Below are 15701 nucleotides of genomic sequence, written 5' to 3'. Positions count from 1 at the left end.
GGACTCATAGATGTGTAGGACTGGAAGGGACCTCGAGAGGACTTCTAGTCCAGTCCCCTGCACTCAAGGCAGGACTAAGTATTATCTAGACCGTATTATCTAGCCCAATTACAGCTGAAAGAGCTCCTGCTCTAAAGCTTGGTACCAGGCAGGGCTCTCCTACCAGCACACCAGCTACCACACTACAGGAGGCAGTACCTGGCTTCTTCGCATGCTTCTTGCCAGCAGAGTGTGCTGTGGGGCCTGGTTTGCTCTTTGGAGCAGCTGCATGTGAGATAAAAGAAAAAAATACAGCTCAATGCTCTAGAAGAGAGAGAGAGAGAGAAAATTCCCACTAGCAGTGGAAGGCAAGTAGCCGGCCCCACTGCGAAGGGGACTTACTCAGAGCTCTCCCAGCAGCGAGAAACCTTTGCTGCTAACATGCCCGTTAGAGTAGTACTTCAGTGCATTTCCATGGTGATTACATTAGTGGCCTTTGCTTCCAATGAGGGCTAATGGGTTTCAGTGCCTGGGATGCTTTGTCCTTTTTTAAACCCTAGCAGGGATGAGAAGAGGAGGCTGCCCGACAGGCTTGCTGCCTGGGGTGCCAACCTATAACAAAGACTCAGGTAATAAAACTTCACCCTGCTCTGTTAATTCATGTGCCCACACTACGCTCAGGGTTGCACAAGGCTGAAGATGACATGTTCTCTTCCCAAGGAGCTTCCAGGGTGAACACAGCTAAGAGCTGCCTAGCTAAGGTGGCCACTTTCCTTTACAAAGATTAAATTTCACAACACTCCCAGGCTGTGGGAAAGGGTCAGTTATCCCCCACTTTACAAGTGGGGAAACTGAGTCACGGGGGGATGGCAGCGGTTTGCTGAAATGGGTCAGTGGAAGAGCAAGAGATAAAAAGTGGGACTCCCAAGGCTGAGTCACCTGTTCTAATCACTAATGCAGGCACCTGATCCACGCCCTGCCCACCCATTGAAAGCATGCTATGATCCAAACACTCTGAGCTGCGATTGTCCCAGGGCTGTCCCCTCACTCTGGAGACAGCCTTAAGCGGTGAGTAGCTATGCTGCCTACCTGCCCCATAGGCATTCTTAGGCCAAACAAAGCACCTTCCAAGCTCATGTGCCTCCAGGGGAAAGTTCACCCCAGTGCAAAAGTGTCAGGGAGATTCAGGGCCTCATGCAGACCCTCTACACAGGGATGAATTTTTACTCTTCATTTTTGTTTAGGAAGAACCGTCAATCAGCCAGCAAGAGCTGGTGCAGGCGTCCCCGTGAGGTATAGTTTCAACTATGCTTGAAATAGACTTTAAAAGAAAAAAAAAACACCAGATAACTTGTTTCCTGGGGGAAGGAAGGAGATGAGACAAGCCTCTTTCATTTGAGAGTAAACATCCTAACCCCTCTTGAATTACAAACTGCTCTCCAGCAAAAAAGCCCCAGCCTCACGCTGTCCATCTCTCTATTTTTCCTGCGCGTAGCGATTTCATAGCTGTCTTTCATCTGAGGAGCGCAAACCTCTTTACAAGAGCTTCATTAGCAAAGCCTCCCAAAGGCCCTGGGTGGTACGGTAGGTGTTTTTAGCTCTCTTTTATGATGGGGAAACTGAGGCACAAGGCAGTTACGTGACTAGCGCAATATTATATCATGCATCAGGTGTGGCACTAGGACTAGGCTCTAGGAGGCCTGATGCCCAATACCTTGTTCTAATCAACAGATTCCCCGCTTGTTTCCCCCACCCCATTGCTGTGCTTATGACCCTTCAGCCTCCCACCTTGCTAGGGTCTAGGGTGAGTGATTGCAGTGCCAGGCAAAATGGCCCAGTGATGGATGCTCATGAACCAACCAGCAAAGCGACACCAGCGAGCGTTATTTTGTAAGCCAGCGGATGCTGGCTGAGTAACACCCCTACCCCATCCCAGCAGCGGTCAGCAAAAAGACATGCTGTGCATCCCTGGGGGGAGCTGTCTCTCTCAGAGACGTGCTCCTTCTTGAGGGGTTGTGGGGGGTTCACTGTGTCATGCTAGAATGGCATTACCCGCCCCCCTGAGGGCAAGCTCCCAGCTTACAGCGCTTCAGAGACATGTTCCTAACAGCAGAGCCTGGGTGCAGCTTCTCAGCTCCCCTTAGCTGCCCTCCCCAAACAGGCAGGTGGAGCCACGCACCTCCCAGCGGGCTGGACGGGGGGAACGCTGCAGGCTGCATCCCTGGCACTGGCCAGGATGACGTGCCAGTCACAGGCAGGGCCAGCTGCCAGACTGGGTTGCCAGCCACAGAGGGACTGACCCAGCCTTTGTAGCCAGACCACTAGGCCTTGCGGAGCCAAAAGTGGGGCGGGCAGAGGGCTGACAATTGCTTGGGTCACAGTCAACCCCAAGCAGGGTCTTCTACCCCACTGGCAGCATCCCAGAATGTAATCAATGCACTGCCCTTGCCCACATCACAGCCCTGGGCCTGGGCTTAGGCCCAGACGGGCCTTGCCCCGAAGAGCTACTGGCTGTACGATGCCAAGCACGATGGAAACGAGCAGGGATCTGGTGATTAGACCAAGGTATTGGGCAGCAGCATCCTGCCTGGGGGGCTAGTAGGCACTACACAATATACAGCATAATAATGAGGCCTTAGTGGCAGGGCATGGAGGGAAACGGGCAGCCTTCTGGCTGCTGGTGAACCCTCTGCACTGGAGCCAGCCCCTCCCTGGGTTCCTGCCCCTGCTGTAGCACACCCATGGTGTAAAACTCTGGCAAGTCACTTAAATGCCCCGTGCCTCAGTTTCCGCAACGGCAGCCACTTTTAAGTGGGGCCTCATTTGCCTTTGCAAAGCGCCTGTCGTGCCTTAGGTTGAAGATGCCAGGGCAAAGACAGACCCAGTGCACTCGGCCCGGCCAGGGTGCTGGGGCCAATGCAGGGTTGCTGCTCGTGGCCCATGCTCCACTGCATTACAATACTCCCCTCTGGAGAACAACTCGGGGGTTAGCTGGGCGCGGGCAGGCAGGCTGATCGGTGCAGTGCTTTCAGTGAGCATCTGGGCCACACAGTGAACAAAGCGACAGTCACCAGCGTCTCCCAGGTGCCTCTGCTCCTGAGTTGAGTTACTTCTCGCTGAGGGCCTGAGTATCCATCCTGACTAGTTTCAGCTGTAGCCCCATCAGTGAAACGTGAACCCGGCAGGCAGCCCAAGCTGCTTTTAGCTATTAGGCAGCTGCCAGCCCTTGGACAGGTGGGCTGTTTGCTAGCCCCTAGCCAGGTGGCTTTAGCCTGGGGGGAGCCTCACTAGGCTGAAGCTTCCATGGTGACAGAGCCCCAATCCTGTCTGGGTTTTCTTTTTGATTAACTGTGATCAGAGCAGTTCAGCTCAGTGCTGCTGGCGTGCCTCTTCTCCCACTGTTGCCGCTCACCAGGCTGGGGGCTTGGCACAGGATGAAGGGCAGCACGTAATACAGTGCAGCCAGCAGAACGCAATCCCGCCCCCATACACACATGCCAGAACACCTGCACACCTTTGTGCCAGTCCCCAGGGCAGTGAAACCCTCCGGCTCAGTGGCATTTAGAATCAGCAAAACTATGGTTGATTCGGGGGCATTTGACAAGCCCGTTCTGAACTTAATTTGAGGCTGAGGGGGCTGCAGAGATAACAAGGCAAATAGCAGGAGAGATCCCTGATGTCCCACCCCATGGTAAGGGATTGAGGCAAATGGCCCCCACCTGCTGCCCACTTCACTAAAAGAGGGATGAGATGAAGTAAAAGAAAAGTGAATAAACACTTAAGGAATTTGTTGGGGAGCAAGCATGGGGGATTGGAACACCCCTTCCTTCTTAATACTTGGAGGTTCCCACGTGAGCCTCCCCCCCAGTCCCAAAGTCAACTCTCATGTCCTGGCAAAGCCATTGTTTGGAGTAGCACAGCAGGCCAGCAGGCTCAGCCAGGCTTTGGAGCTAGGCAGTGTTTGTAACATAGATGGGGGACTCAGTTCTCCGTTGTGTCATGTTTGGGCGCAGTGGGTGCAACAGACTAGCACAGCGGTGAGTGCACAGTTGGGTTTTATACCCACTTGGGACAGCCTCAGACGCTGAGGTGAGGTACAAGGCCATGGAAAAATCAGGCCCCTGGCTTCTCCATTGCTGCAGCTGCACAAGGAGACTGGCTTTTACTAGGTGCCTATGGCTCTGAGGAACCCAAAGGAAAAAAAACTCTCTGGGGGGAGGAGGTTTAAGAATCCAGGGATCAGCTAATTAGGCTTAACTATGTCAGTTCAGGGTGGCTGATTAGCCTAATTAAACTAGCCATTTGATTGGTCAGGGGGAGGGGCGTGTGGCATTCTCCACTGCAGCAGGTGAAATCTCTTCTAAATACAGCACCTTTGGCTGGTGTCTTTTCAGGTAACTGGGGTGTGGAACCACAGCTTCTAGCTAGGAAAGCAAAGCTCTGGTGCAACAGGGCATCTGGCTGGTTGAGGAAACCATTTCCCATGTATTATTGGCAACCAGCTTGAGGACCTGAGACACCACCTTCCCTCCTCCCCCAACTGATTCTAAATAAGCTTGTTTAAAGGTCACCAACTTTATTCTCATTGAAAAAAAATGGGACTGCCTGCTTCTGGCATCTTCCACCCAAGGCACTCCAAGTGATTCACAAGCAAGAGTGGATTTATAATCACAGACACCCCTCCAAGATAAGCTTCATCATCCCCTTTTTACAGATGGGAAACTGAAGGTGTAGAAAAGAGAAGTGACTTGAATATGGTCACACTAAGTCAGTGGCCCAGCCAGAGAGAGAATCTAGATCTCACAACTCAAGACCATTCTTCCCATCCCAGTCTGTCTTCATCCATTGATCCTACAAGCTTATGAAGAAAGAGCTCCAGGATACAGGCTGCTGATCGTTCATAGCCTTAAGGGGCTAGTCCAGCCCAAATCTCTTATGATCCACCTGGGAATTAGCTACCCATGGTCTGCTCCTCCTAGTTATTCTAATGACTGATATGCATCCGCGTTTTATTGACATTGGAAGAGAGCCCCCTTGCTCTGTCTTCGCTTCCCTTTGACACAGGCTCCAAGCCCGAGAGCACCTCCTTACCTCGGATGTTTTCAGGAGGCTCCTGTGGAACAGGTTTGGGTCCAAGCCCTGTTGGGTTTGCTGGACGCCGAACAGCTTGAAATGGCACCAACACAGAGAACATCAGCTTAATGTAGACACTGTATTTGTTCCTCATAGAGGCTGTGTAGGGAGCTTCAGTCAGACAAAGTGACTGGGAGGGTGGAGCAGTATCAAATTTCTCTGCTCCCCCCATCCCAATTTCTAAAAACCATCAATGCTCCATGGAAATTAGTGTCTTCAACAACGGTTAGAAGCAGTAAAATTACCTTTCCTCATGCAAGGAGCTGTTGGGTTTGCTGGCAGCATATGGCTATTCTACAGCCTAACTATACAGAAGAGGAAAGCTGTAGCTGGAATCTCACCAGCTACAGAGGATCCTCTAGCCACCATTTCTAACTCCTTCCTTAAACAGAAGGGATGCCTATTAGCTCACTTGGCAACAATCCAAATGGTAGAAACTTAAGTTGGTCTTGAAACACTTTTAATTCCATCCAGAGAAGAAAGCACCTGTCCCTGTTAATTGACAGAATGCAAGACAATTATTTTCTTCTTGATTTGTTTAAATATTGTCAGCTCAGAATTAGCTGGATTTCACATAAGCAACTCAAACCTGAAGAACAAACTGCAGATGGACTATGTGAGAATACAGGTCTGAGGAAACCCCCTCATGGTGGTCAGACATCACTGGGAGCCGGGCCATTTCTAATGTATCTTCTCAGGTGATAGCAAGTCTTAGCACTTATATAGTGCTTTGCATTCATCGATCTCAAAGCACTCTGCAAAGGTGGACATCATTAGACCTATTTTACAGACAGAGCAACTGAGACAGAGGGAGGGAAAAATGACTCAATCAAGGTCAGATTCAGATGCAAAGCTAGAACTAGAACTCAGTGTCCCAATTATTTCATAAAGGCCATTACAAAGATCCTTACCAACCAGGTACACCTTTTATCAGCACAATCTAGCATAGATATGGATAATATGACTCCATCTCTCCACATACAGTATCATATCTACGTGTAGTTTAGAGCTGGGCCCAAACCACAAAGATTTCAAATGCCCCAAAGTTGGGGCAGGGTTTGGCTTCAGGTTTTTGGCTTGACATTGTTATGGAGATAGGGACCAACAATGAATGCCAGATCTAGGTACGAATTCCAGCCCTCCATTCCAAGCCCCTCACGTTTCAAGATCTTGGGTTTCAGTGTGGGCCCAGTGCTAATACACATTAGATTCTATATTAAAAGGGATGCTAATTTATACAGCAGGGACTTGCCAGGGGCTCATCGACTGGGAAACAGAGTTGGATAGTGCCAGTCTGCTGCCAGCACTGAATGTATCAGTATGAACCAGGAAGGAGGGGCACTAGGCAAGGTAAGCTGAGCCTCAGGCTCCAAAGCCCAGCATGCCATCTCCTGAGATTCCCTCGTGTAGTGTCTACAGTGCACCTTGGTCACATAAGCACAGGGCAAGAAGCCAAGAAAACATACAGAGTCTATGCACCAGACAACACATTCCTGACCATTTACCAAGTTACTCCATTTTACAAACACAGTCTAAACTCGGGAATCAACTAGATTTCCATGATCCTCGCAGTTCACCCGAGCACCAAGCTGAGAACAATCTCTTCTACCATTTATCGTCTTCATCTTTCACGTATATGACTAAACCCGGAGGCTCAGTCTAGCCTCTCCACATTACCAATGGTGTGTAGGCCACAGACCAAACCAGAGCCTTTCCCAACTGGGCTGGAGAGAGAGATGCATGGAAAGCGGAGAATTCTAGTAACAAGCAATTTCTAAGCATCGGTCCCTACTTGGACTGTAACACCAGTTCAGCAGCAAGTCTCCTACCTTCTTTTCCAGGATCAGCCTTGGACTGAGGGGAGCCCACCTGCAGTGGGGCAGCTGCCGATGAGCTGGTGAATTCTTGCAGAGGTAATATAGGAAAGTCACATTACAAAAGAGGTTGAGGCAAACAGAAGAGTCAGCTAGCAGCGTTGGGTTTATGAGATGAAGAGCCAGAACTTCTGCTGATATAAACTGGCAGAGCCCCATTGACTGACTGCAATGGAGTGCTGCTGACTTATTCCGGCACCTATACAACTGTGCAGCTTGTAATGTTTCAGATCCCACCCATGCTATATACACCTCTACCCTGATATAACGCTGTGCTTGGGAGCCAAAAAATCTTACCGCATTATAGGTGAAACCGCGTTCTATCGAACTTGTTTTGATCCACCAGAGTGTGCAGCCCGGCCTCCCGGAGCGCTGCTTTACTGCGTTATATCCAAATTCGTGTTATATCAGGTCACATTATATCAAGGTAGAGGTGTATGTACCACCACAGGCATTGCTTAGTTTCCGAGGCCTTCGCCCCTAGAGGCACTATGGGATAGTGACCAAGTGCAGAGTAAAGGACTAGAAGTGGAAAGTTTGAGTGCAACACAGTCACTAGGAGTGCCTAGCTCCCAGGTCTGTGTTCTGGCCATGCCTATTTTCCTAAAAATCAGTGAAGGAACTCAAGAAACCATTGCAAAGAAATTAAAACCACAAGACGGCTGCCCATTTGTCATTCCCATTGCAAAGAACTCACTGTGTGCCCTCCCCACTGTGTCTGTAGCAAACCCTAGCGCCACAATTTTGTTGACAATCTTCATTCTTGCTAGTGTACAAACCAGGAAGTAAAATGAAAAAGCCATGTTGTTAATTTCAAGCTTCAGTTGAGTAATATGAGGGGTTTTTTTCCCCTCTTCTTCCTTAATTTTTGCCAAATTTAAAAGAACAAACCCAAGAAGGAGAGAAATGTGATTTCCTGGCCCCTACTAGGGGATTATAAACAATGCAGAGTAAAAAAATATGACAATCTCTAAAAGTAGGTGACAGTGTCCTTTTCATTGGGAAAATGGAAGCCGATTGATACTAATAGGGTGTTAAAGAGAATATGAAAAAAGCCCCTCACTAATTGGCCAGGGTTTAATTAGAGTCACAATAAAAAACAGCCCTAGAGGCATTTTGCTTTTTAGTCATTCACATACACCTCCACTTGTTCGTCTTTGCAGAGTCAGAAGAATTACTAATGCTCTTTATCCCAAGAACTTTTCCATTGTAGCTTTGTGACATTAACAGATGGTTTTACATAGCAGTTGTGGGTGTGAGGTACAGACACAAATTTCTCTTCCAGACCCTCTCAGTTAGAATTGGAGTATGGCAAAAATCAGGATGATACCATCACTGAGCTTTTTCAATACAGACAAGATGTGTCCTAGGTCTTGTCTATACTGGGGAAGAGGGCTCCAGTAAATTGGATGTTTCTTTCACTCTCCTAGTTGTGGGAAGCATTTATTAAATTCACGCGAGTCTCACATTAAAAAAGGATGAAACTGGGTTGTTCAAACATTAGGAAGCCAACAGAAAATAAATAAATACGGAAGTGGAGTAGCTAATATTTATGTAGGACCTATACAAAACCGATGGTTTGCATTCCACTTCTGTGCTCTTTCTCTTGGCTCTGTCAGAGCAGCTAACGAACAAATTGCTTTTCCCAGAGCTGAACTGATACCATTGAGATGGCTGGACCATGAAACACCCCCCCCCCAAAAAGAAGAGATAGAGAGGTGGGGTTTTTTTGATCACCCCAACTTCGGGGGAAGAATGCCACTGCCTGACCATGGAAAGCACAAAATCTGACAGAAGAGGACAAGTTTCTATAAGGAAGTGGGAAAGGGAAATTAACAGATTAAGAAAAGCACTTGATTAACTTCTCTTCAGCATGACTCCTCAGTTTCCTTTAGTTGTCGCTCCCCTTCAGTGTCCTTATGTCCCTATGTTTTTAAATGCACTCTATTCCCCCTCCCACCTTGCATTTGCTCCTTGGCAACATGAAAGGCAAAAGAGGTTCGTACTAACACACGACCACAGCTCCACCTTGACCACAAAGAACACTACAAGCGGCTAAAAGGAGCAGTCAGCTAGTGGATCTATGCAACTTAAAGATCAAAAACAAATCTAATCTGCTCTTCTAGTCTACGTTCCACATTCTTCTCCCAACTGCTGCCAGCTAGTACATGAAAGCACAAATGGGGAAGGAGGAAAAAGATCAGCCTAGCTTTAAATACCTGTTTTTTTCAGCGTCTCTTGGATAGGCACAGAGGCAGGGAGCTCAGCTGGCTGTTTGGCAGTGACTGCTCAGGGTGGGAAGCAAAAATTGAGAGGGTAAAAGAACAGAACACATGCCAAAGGAAGGAGGAACAGCCCAGAGACAAGGCAGCATTTTAAAGGAATTTTTAAAAATTTCTTCCTGGCTAGAGCTGTGTCTAAAGTACAGCTGGGACCTGAGCAGCAAAATTCAGACCTGGATTTTGAGCCCATGCGAGGGGGTAGGGGGAGAATGCTGGGGTTCTGGCCCAGCTCTAGGAGTAACTCCACTGATGACAATAGAGTTACACTGATTTTAAACATATGTAGCGGGGCCAATCAGAATTAGGGCCTCCTCCTATCTGGGCCTAGTCATGTACATGTAATGTATTGTGGCAACATCTGTGCAGAGGCCATAGCCATCAATGGGGATCGAGTCTAGGGCTTTCAGCACCCTGGCCATTTCAGCCAGAGGAGTAACACATTGTCAGTAGAGGAACAAAAGGGGGGAACAAGAGGCTTGAAGCTCAGTCCTGCGCACCCCAATTGAGAAACAGGGGCATTGTGTTGCAGCCTAACACCAGTTAATTCAATGGAAGAAACTGGTTTTGCACAGAAAGTGGGTCACAGGTTACCGGCTCTTTTTGATAGGCCACCAACAGACAGGCAGCTCTCTCTGGAAGGGTCATGTTCAAGAACAGCTGGGAGTCCCATGCAGCCCTGGGGATCATATTTTAAGCCTCTCTTCCCGGCAACCTTCAGTCACAAATGTTGTTCTTCAAAAGCTTTGGAGTCACCCTGAACCATCTGGGCCTAGAAGGCCATGAGAACAGGTTTTATTGTTATCATTAGTTCTGATCTGGATTAGAACCTAGAGCTGCAGACACTGCCTGGGAAAGGAGAAATCATTTATTGAAAAGTGAGTGGTGTAAACCAGAACCTTCAGAGAGGGGCTGGTTCCAGCCTAGAGAACGACAAAGGTCCTATGCTCAGGGGAAAATGGTCTGAGTCTTCTCTCAGAGCTGTTCACCCCTCTCTGATAGAAACATGCAGCCTTTCTGCCACTCCCCTACCTCGACAGATCGTTAATTGCACCATAAGAGACAGATGCTCAGCAAGATGCGCTCGCTCGCTCTCGCTATCTCTCACACACACACACACACGCTACGCACAAAAGCACTGCTATGGTCAAATATGGATAAAAATCACATGACATTGGGTGCATGTTATGTACACGAGACCCAAGTTTCATTATTACAGGTGTGTAGATAATAGGCACACATTCTTTGAGCTAATATAATCTTCAAGTGTGGGTTGTAGGTACCCATTCACTACATATATTAGTATAGACAGGCAAGTATTATTTCTATTTTACAGATGGAGAAACTGAAGTGACTAGCCCAAGGTCACAAAATGGGTAGGAGGGGAAAAACCAAGCAGCTGACTCCAATTATCTACTCCACTCAGAGGCTGCTGGGAGTGGGCAGGGCCTGGGGTTTAGATAAACTCATCTCCAGGGAGGAGAGGTACCACCCAAGGAGATTGGAGGCTGAAGGAGTGCTATGGGGGAAAGGGCTCAGAAAGGGTCCAGAGAAGAAACTATCACCCTTGTGGGAAAGGTAAGGTACTGAGTTTGGGAAGAGTTGGGCACAGGCTGGGGGTGCCGGCACAGGCTGGGGGTGCCTCCCTAGGCAACTGTGGATTTGCCTGAGAGGTCAGAGAATTTATAGGGCAATGGGACTGAAGACTTTGATGATGATAAACTAAACACAGGTACACCCCCTTTATAAGTTCTTCTACATTCCCTCTGGTGTTCTTTCTCCCCCTACCCCTTCTGTGGTGGTCAGGGTCCTTCTGGCCCACCAAGCAATGGTGACATTTGGAGCTGTGGGATCTGGAGCTTAGCCACAGGGCCAATTCCTGTTAGTGATCATCTGCTGAATGCCCCTGGGATGGAAAGACTCCACCAGCTCACACACACAATCAAGCATTGCCTTTCCCTCAACTGGCTTCCAACAACTCCCCCAGAAGACTGACTGTTACTAATGTACTGGTGGTGGAAAATGTCCTCATGAGGAAAATCAGATCCAGAAGGCACAGCAGCAGAGTAAGTGCATGAGGCTTGTAAACTAACAGCAGAAACATTTCATTTCCTCTTCTCCAAAAGAAGAGAGAATCCAGGCCTGCATGTAGCTAAATAAATAACTAAATAAATAAATGAACAAACCACCTTCTCTCCCCAAAAAAGTGATACAAGTTCTCTCTACTGGGCAGTCTAGAAGATATTAAGAAATAATATTCTGGGACTTCCAGTGTATGTGTTCAGCCTGTCCCCAAGCATTTTATGGAATCATTCTGATGATCATTAAAGTGTGGCTCTTCCCTCCAAACCCACTTTCCAAATGTAAAACTTCGCAGATTATATCCTCAGGTCTGGCCAAGAGGGGTTTGGTACAGGACTCAAGAGGCTGAGGAGCAGAGCAAAGATAGCTGATTCAATTCCTTGCCAAGCTTAGAGCACTCTCGGGGCTGCTCTAAATTACACCCACCCGCAATGGGCCCTGAGGGGCCACTCCATTAGGTGGGGAATCACTAGAATGCAGCAGTGCTCAGGCCAGGCCCTCTTTCCCTGACCATGCCTTTTATACTATGGAGAATTCCCTGATGCAAGAAAAATCCTCAACTGCCCACTCAAACCCAACTTTCATCAATCTGCTGGAAAGTCAAAGCAGAAGTAGGAGTATGGAGGACCTACCCCTGCATTTTGAAAATGCCTTATTAGAGTTGTGCAAAGCGGAAACACAAAACCAGCCTTCTAAATCCTACGTGCCCTTTGCTTGGGGTGAGTCAAGTTTGTTCTTTTCTGGTAAAGAAACAGGCAAATAAAACCTCAGATTTCTTTCTCCCCCATCCTTGTCCTCATTATAGTACACAGAGAAGCAACTTTTGTGGCTCAGCTATTCATTCTCAGAAGGACTTTGAAAGGCTAATCTCAAAGTAAAAGCTTCAAAATGATATCTTAGATGCCCCCAAATTCCAGCTCTGCCCTCTACTTCCTGGTCTGAGAAGGGGAAATGATGCTCCGATGACCTCAGAGCAGCAGCAGAGGATAGACAGACAGATGAAGGGTCATGCAAGAACCTGCCTCTTCTAAGGAGTCGACTTTGGGATTGGGATTGACTGCTGTTGTTGAAGAGGGAAGAATCTGTGTATTATTAAACTTCCACGTTCAGATGCCCTTTTCCCTGAATTAAATTAGGGATGAACATTAATTAGGCTTTCTGCTGGCTGGGAGGATCTGAACCCATCCAGTGTGATTTTTATCCATGTCCCCAGAAACTCCTACAAGATGGATGAACAAGGAGTCCGAGGAGATAATCTTCCTATTAAAGCTAATAATTGCCACTTGAGGAGCTGCAGCGGGAAGCAAAGCCGGTAGAGGAATAAGGAGTGAAACTAGCTAAGGGACCTAGCTGTACTAACAAGGGTAGGATCTGCTTCGCTGGGTGGAGCTTGGCACCCACCTGGCTGCTGCATGGTGACAGGCTGGTTAGTGGCGGTGGTGGTGGTTATAGTTTTGGGCGTTGCAGTGGTAATGGGTTTTGTAGTGGAAACTCGCTGTGGTCGTTCATATGCTAACAAGAAACAAAGAAAAGAGGTGGAAAGAAGGCACCTGAGGAGGCTGGAGGATCTCTGTGGCTCTCGCTGTTGCTTCTTATGGTACGCAAAATCCCAAGCCCATGGGCACCTCTATGATCTATTTTTATGGTGAAGGAGGCACACAGGACCTGCTCCCACTCAAATCAATGCTCATAACTCCCACTGAATCTAATGGAAGAGAATTGGCTTTAAGGCCCTGTAAATTCCAACCATTATTATTCATGTAAAGGAGTCGCCCTCAGCTGGTGGTTACAGAACACAAGGGTTGCTTCACTCCTGAGAGTACGTCACCTACCAGGAGCTGGGGACACTGGTGACCAAAAGTGTTGCTCTTGGTTGCCTCTTAATCACAGAGAGAGAGAGGAAAAACTGAAGAACCCAGCTGCGTGATATGTACAGAAGAAGCTGCTGGGTTTGTGGGGGATAACTCCAACTCCAGAGAGAATTTAGCATTGGGACAGTGTTATGTCTGCGTTGAGAACCTAGGAAGATTCCGTGTGTGCGTGCATGTTTCGGCTGGGTTGCTATATAACTTTGCTTTGTTGGCATGGATGTTGGTTTCAATATTGTCAACTTTATCACTAACTCATTGTTAATTAAACCTAGAAAGCCAAGAGAGAATGAGTGTGTCTGTATCATGATGGGATAATGGCAAAAAGAGGTAGGAGTTGCAGTCATGTGGGATCAGAAACAGGCCACACAAGCCTTTCCTGTCTGAAAGCTTAACAATAGCTGTGCCATCTCTCTCATATACATTTGAGCTCTCTGATGGCAAAGATTCTCCCAGGCAAACCTCCTAATCAGCAAAACAATTCCCTTCAGACCACCAAAAGGGGATCATAAAATCAAATGACGTCCCTTTCATTTAATAAATTCCCAAAAGCAAACATTGGATTATTTAATACAATAGGCCAAATTAACCACTGGTATAACTCCTGAAAAGTCAGGGGAGTTACCCCAGGGATGACAGAGTAATTCAGGAACACTACTTGATACCATGATTTGACTATAATATTCATTCTATTCCAATTCTCATTGCTCTGACCAGCAATAATAAAATGTGAGGGATTATTATGAATATAAATTCTTACTTCAACCTATGTCCCTGAGTCCTTGTTTGTCCCACAACCTCGTGTATGTAGATTATCATGCTTAATTTCATAATAACCCTTAGCTAGTTTAAATACTTAATTCAGGTCACCTCTTGTCTTCTGTGAAGGCTAAATAATCCCTCTTTAGATGTCCTATGCTCACAAACAAGCCTGTCTATCCCATTCACCATCACATTTCCACTGTGTTCTCTCCACCTTCACCGTATATTTCTTTCAGAGAGAGCCTGAGCCATAAAATTCAGATCTAGATTCCAGGTGACCCAAAGTTTGAAGGTGCTTGATCTGCAGAAATCCCCACTGAAATCAATTGCTTGGGCCTCAAATATTACACTTATATATAATTTTATTTTTGAATGGATGGCATGATAGGCCCAAGGTAACCCAAACTGGATGCTGTATCAAATAATTCAAAAACAGGTCCTTAGAGCAGAAGTCTGTGAAACTGGGGGGAAAAGTTCATTACAATCATTGGTGATTTTGAAGAAGTGTGTTGTTTTTTATTTCCTTTCCTGCTGCCATTCTAATGAACCTCAGGGGGAGAAACCATGCCAGAGAAATAAACAATGAGGTTACTGAAGTCAAAGAAGGAAAATAGAAAGCTCTTTGATGGGACAGACAATGAGAGACAATTAGAGGACAAGACTTATTGCCTGGCAGATGATAATGAGAAGAAAAGAACCATTTGTCTCCCAAGTGATGTGCACAGGCCCCATGCGCTGAAGGCGTCACATGCCAGCAGTTCAGTTACATTTTTTTACTTACTGCCAAAGGCCGAGCCTGCAGCTGCACCTGGAGAAAAGGAAAAGAAGCAGGGTCAGCAGAAGCCGAGAGCCATTGTGCTAATTAACAGGAGCCTTGTTGATGGTTGTTCCAGCTTGCTGCATCTTAAAAGCAGCCTTAGGCAAACCGTAGAGGTGACCAGACAGCAGTGGCCTTGAAAATGTTTGGGTCCTGACGCACAGGCTGAAATCTACCTGCAGTGGCTGGAGGGAGGAAAGCCAGCTTGCCTATTGCTAAAAGAATTTCTTCTTAACCCTTTTTTCTGGCCTGCCATTATGCCCAGTAAGGGTCATGAATGCTTTTGAGACTTGTCATAGTCTCTTCTAGAAACCGTGTGATGTGAACCCAGTCAGTCCTGCTACGCCACTAGCTCCACATCACCACTGCTGGATTCCCAAGTTGCGGGCCCTGACTCATGAGGGGATTGTATTGAGGCTGGTATTTTTTAGGTTGGAACAGAACACCCAGCAATGCAGGCTGTGGGGAGAGGGGAAACAGCGTCTAACCTGAGGCTGGGAGGTTTTGGTGGGAAGAAATTGCCTCTAAATTGTGTATCCAATGGCGTGAGGCTGAGGGAGCCAGATTCCAACACTGCTAGTTTATTGGTCACAGGTGGGAGAAAAGTTTGAGGACCGTTTAAGGTCACATTTAATCCAGATATTACAGGGGAGATAAACACCCAGTAGTCACCTTTCCTCAACCATAAAGAAGGTGGCCAGCAATGAAAATGCTACAACGACTGGTGAGAAAGGCCTTTGGAGAATTGCTTCTACTCCAGAAGTTGGCCATAAATCTGCCAAAGAGAGAGTTGAAGGGAGAGAGGATGAGGTGGGTGCTTGAGGGGTGGGGGGAGGGAAGGGGAGATATAGGGAAAGAAGAATGAGTGACAGACGTACAAAAGAGAGTGAAATGGAGGGGAGGGAAG

At 47.4% G+C, this 15701-nt stretch overlaps 1 protein-coding gene across 5 annotated transcripts in view; it reads right to left on the bottom strand.

Annotated features, from left to right (window-relative positions):
- Positions 1-15701, bottom strand: part of NTNG2 (netrin G2) — a 72003-nt gene that overhangs the window by 5140 nt on the left and 51162 nt on the right. For 4 of the 5 annotated variants that reach the window (XM_030535754.1, XM_030535758.1, XM_030535755.1 and 1 more), the window contains one exon: positions 14759-14785. The exons of the other annotated variant lie outside the window; for it this stretch is intronic. In XM_030535754.1, the coding sequence (XP_030391614.1) occupies positions 14759-14785 (27 nt within the window). The remainder of the gene's footprint in view (positions 1-14758; positions 14786-15701) is intronic. 5 annotated transcript variants of the gene reach the window in all.

The sequence above is a fragment of the Gopherus evgoodei genome, chromosome 16 (genome assembly GCF_007399415.2).
Source record: "Gopherus evgoodei ecotype Sinaloan lineage chromosome 16, rGopEvg1_v1.p, whole genome shotgun sequence".
Taxonomy (NCBI): domain Eukaryota; kingdom Metazoa; phylum Chordata; order Testudines; family Testudinidae; genus Gopherus; species Gopherus evgoodei.
The sequence above is the reverse complement of the archived record's forward strand: the minus strand, read 5'-3'. Positions and strand labels throughout refer to the sequence as shown.